This window comes from Buceros rhinoceros, unplaced genomic scaffold (genome assembly GCF_000710305.1).
Source record: "Buceros rhinoceros silvestris isolate BGI_N320 unplaced genomic scaffold, ASM71030v1 scaffold15766, whole genome shotgun sequence".
Taxonomy (NCBI): domain Eukaryota; kingdom Metazoa; phylum Chordata; class Aves; order Bucerotiformes; family Bucerotidae; genus Buceros; species Buceros rhinoceros.
The window spans coordinates 13,694-17,100 of record NW_010419438.1 but is presented as its reverse complement, the minus strand read 5'-3'; the positions used below and the strand labels follow the sequence as shown (position 1 = coordinate 17,100).

Below are 3,407 nucleotides of genomic sequence, written 5' to 3'. Positions count from 1 at the left end.
CTGCTCCCCGCTACCATTCATCCTGAGGGCCTCCTCCAGCACAAGCGTTTGTTTGTAGTGGAGCGTGTTTCTCTTGATCCTAAAGAACGATTTCACAATAAGGGAAGTTCCTGCACTTCAGACTCTGCTTAAATTGGCTTTGACTGCTTTCACGCAACTTTCTAGCGCAAGGAAGACAAGAGCAGCAGAAGAGAATAGCTAGCGTGGTGCTGGGCTGCAGCCTCGCAGCCTGCCCCAGTTAGCTGGCGCTGCGTGGGTGTGCTGTGCCTGACCACCAGCATCTCCCTGGAGCTGTCGTCTCCAGCTCCACCTGCCTTCTGTGGGTCACTCTGTTTCTCTGTTTGAATAGAGCGTTCCGGTGCTCCCTAGGCAAGGGAAGTGCTGCCAGGCTTGCTTAGTACTTCCCGAGCATGTGAGATGCTTGCCGTGGCCATGCAGAACAGGGATGTGCAGCTTCACCGTGCGGTAGGAATATGTCAGGACCCCTTTGGGGAGAGATGTGGGTGTCAGAGGGACACAAGATGGTGTCACTGGGAGCCAGTTCTGGCAGTCATCTGGTCCTGGGAGCTTGTAGTTGCCACCTGGCCCTGCTCCAAAGCCGTGCGTTTTTGGTGCAGAATAATGGACTCCCCCTTCCCCTTGTCTTGTTTCAGATGAGGCCCGCTCCAAGAAGTGTGGGATCCTTGTTCACTGCCTCGCTGGCATCAGCCGGTCCGTAACAGTCACTGTCGCCTACTTGATGCAAAAACTCAACTTGTCCCTGAATGATGCCTATGACTTTGTGAAAAGGAAAAAATCCAACATTTCCCCGAACTTTAACTTCATGGGCCAGCTCCTGGACTTTGAGAGGACTCTGGGACTCAACAGCCCTTGTGACAACCGCTCGCCCAGCGAACAGCTCTACTTCACCACCCCCACCAACCACAACCTGTTTCAGCTGAACACTCTGGAGTCCACATGAAGGGGATGTTGCCTGGTTGGGAACTTGAGCATTGAATCGCTTCTCTTGAGCATTTCAACTCTTACCACAGTATCTGTCTTGCCAGGCAGCTCTGGAAGGACTCGCTTCTCCGGGCAGAGGTGCCTGATCGCTGCTTTAAGAAGGCTGATGCCGTTCATTAGTATCCCGATCACAGTGGTTTGAAGAGGTAGTCTTTCAACAGGGGGTTACTTAAGATGGGCGACGTTACAGCGTTTTGAACGCGGCTGTTACCGGCAATAACCGCTTTCCTGGGCGCATTGGGACTGTCGGAGCACGCACAGACGTGAAGAGCTACCGGGGTTAGCTTGCTGTGGAAAGCGAGGAGATTTTATGCACTTGGAAACCTTGAACAAAAGGTGTTGGGCCAAGACTGTTTTAAAACCCAAGTTTACTTCTTTTGATTTTAAAAGAAAAGGTAGATCTTACTCGAGCTTTGGGTTCAAACTCTTTTTAAATATGTAAGTTCCTGACTGTTTGTACAGACGAGGTTGCAAAACCAGTATTTTAATTCTGTTTCTTGTTTGATCATTTATTATTTTTTTTAATCAAATGTTTATATTGACCAAATGCATTTTGCACACTTTGTGAAGCCTTGGTATGTCCTGGCATATTACTGGGTACTCCAGAGAGAGATACATGCTGCTGTTGTCGTTAGCATCTGGTAGGAAGCTTTGTTACGTGTGAAGGCCAGTTGGGCTTAAACGCAACCCCTTCACCACTCCTGCACTCACAATCACAAACTCTGCACTGATTCAGCCAAGGTGACTAAGCCGCAAGCTTCTTCTGTTTTTTTTAATGCCACCCCTGCCAAAAAACACTGTTTGCTGTTGCCAGAGGTAGAACTCTTGTAGCCTCCAGAGCTGGTAGAAGCATGTCTTGAGCCCAGCTTCGTTCTCCGCTGCCTGTTGACTGACGTAACGTCATCCAGCTGGCCTGAAAGCATTCCAGCTTCCCGAGCGCGGAAGGTGGTTGCGATGTTGGCGTTTCTCGCGCACGCTCGATTCTTTCCCACGTGCGTGGGGTGGAGGGGGGAGCACGGCGAGCGCCTGGAGCAGAGCGAGGATTGTGTGGTGGGACGGGACTGAACCGTCACGCACAGAGCGCGTGAGGGAAGTGAAGAGATGTGGAAATAAGAGCGTTGTAACAGAATTTTTTTATATATATATGAATATATATATATTAACTGGCAAATTCTGAGATGATTGGAGCTTTCAACAGAGGTTCTGATTTTTTTTCTTCCTCTTTCGAATAACTTTATGCCGTGCCTTCTATTCTGAGAAGACTTGTTTATATTGCTGGCTAGTGTTTGGCAAACACCGTATACCAAGCCGGGAGGGGAGGAAGTGGTAATTTCTGGGAGGAGGGCAGAACGGATTTGGAGATTTCTTTATTGGCTGCAATGTAGTCCCTCCTTTCTCCCCCCTCCCTGTCCACTTTAACTCTCATGTAACTGAAAAAAAAAAAAAAGCCACGGATTTTTTTCTAGACATCCAGTTTTTTGTACTTTTTTCAAGAAAAAGAAAAAATAATAAAAAAATCTCCATCTGGAGGAATGTTTGACGCTGTCACATCCTGAAACCGTTCCTTTTGTTAAAGATGTTACCAGAATGTTGGAATGAGCTTCTCTTTCTTGTTTTCTGGTTGTTCTTTTTGTTTGTTTGTTGGGTTTTGTTTGCAACAATGTTGGGATCGTGGGTCATTGGAAGGGAGAATGGACGTAAGTACGGTTGCGAGTGAGAAAATTGAGAATATCCTAATTGCATCTTACCTCATGGAGGAATTTGTTTTTTCAGGGAATTTTTGACAGTGCATCTGTATTGCATTACAGCTAAGCTGGTTTGTAAAGGCTTCCTGTGCTGTTAGTGGTCTTTCTTCTTTAAAGGAAAAAAAAAGAGATGCATCTTCTGATTAGTACAAATGAGAGCTTGTTAGTGAGGAATGGTTCTGCTTTCTGAGTTATGAAGGAAAATTAGTGACCCTATATATACTGATCCAATATTGGGACTTTGTTTATATTGCAAATAAATATTATTTTTTCTTTAAAAATGATGTTTGTGTCAGATGCTTGTCTAGCCTCTGCCCATATAAGGGCACTCTGCTCTTACCCCCTTTTTTTTTTATGGTCGGTTACTAGTATTCTGTGACCATGAAGAGCGTTTGCTGGGCAGTGTTCAAGGGTGGTGTTTGGTTTCATGCACAGCTTAATTTTTAAGACCTGTGGTAAAATGGAGAGGGGGAGGTGGGAGGGCGAGGAGAGGGCTATGGGGTATTGGGTAAACCGGCGAACAAAGAGCAGCCTGAGCAGGGGACCGGCTCTGACCCCGGCCATGCCGCTGCGCCAAAAATAAATAGATAAACCAAAGACACTTTTGTTTGCGGTTGAAGCGTGGCCCGCAAAGGCACGGCGGGGCCTTGCCCCCAACTG

General features: G+C 47.1%; 1 protein-coding gene across 1 annotated transcript in view; it reads left to right on the top strand.

The window, feature by feature from the left end:
* DUSP7 (dual specificity phosphatase 7) overlaps nucleotides 1-3,031 on the top strand; it is a gene marked incomplete at its 5' end in the record, with an annotated part of 5,462 nt that extends 2,431 nt beyond the window's left edge. The window contains one exon of the mRNA XM_010138922.1: nucleotides 654-3,031. Coding sequence (XP_010137224.1) covers nucleotides 654-961 — 308 coding nt within the window. The remainder of the gene's footprint in view (nucleotides 1-653) is intronic.
* Between the last annotated feature and the right edge of the window lie 376 nt (nucleotides 3,032-3,407).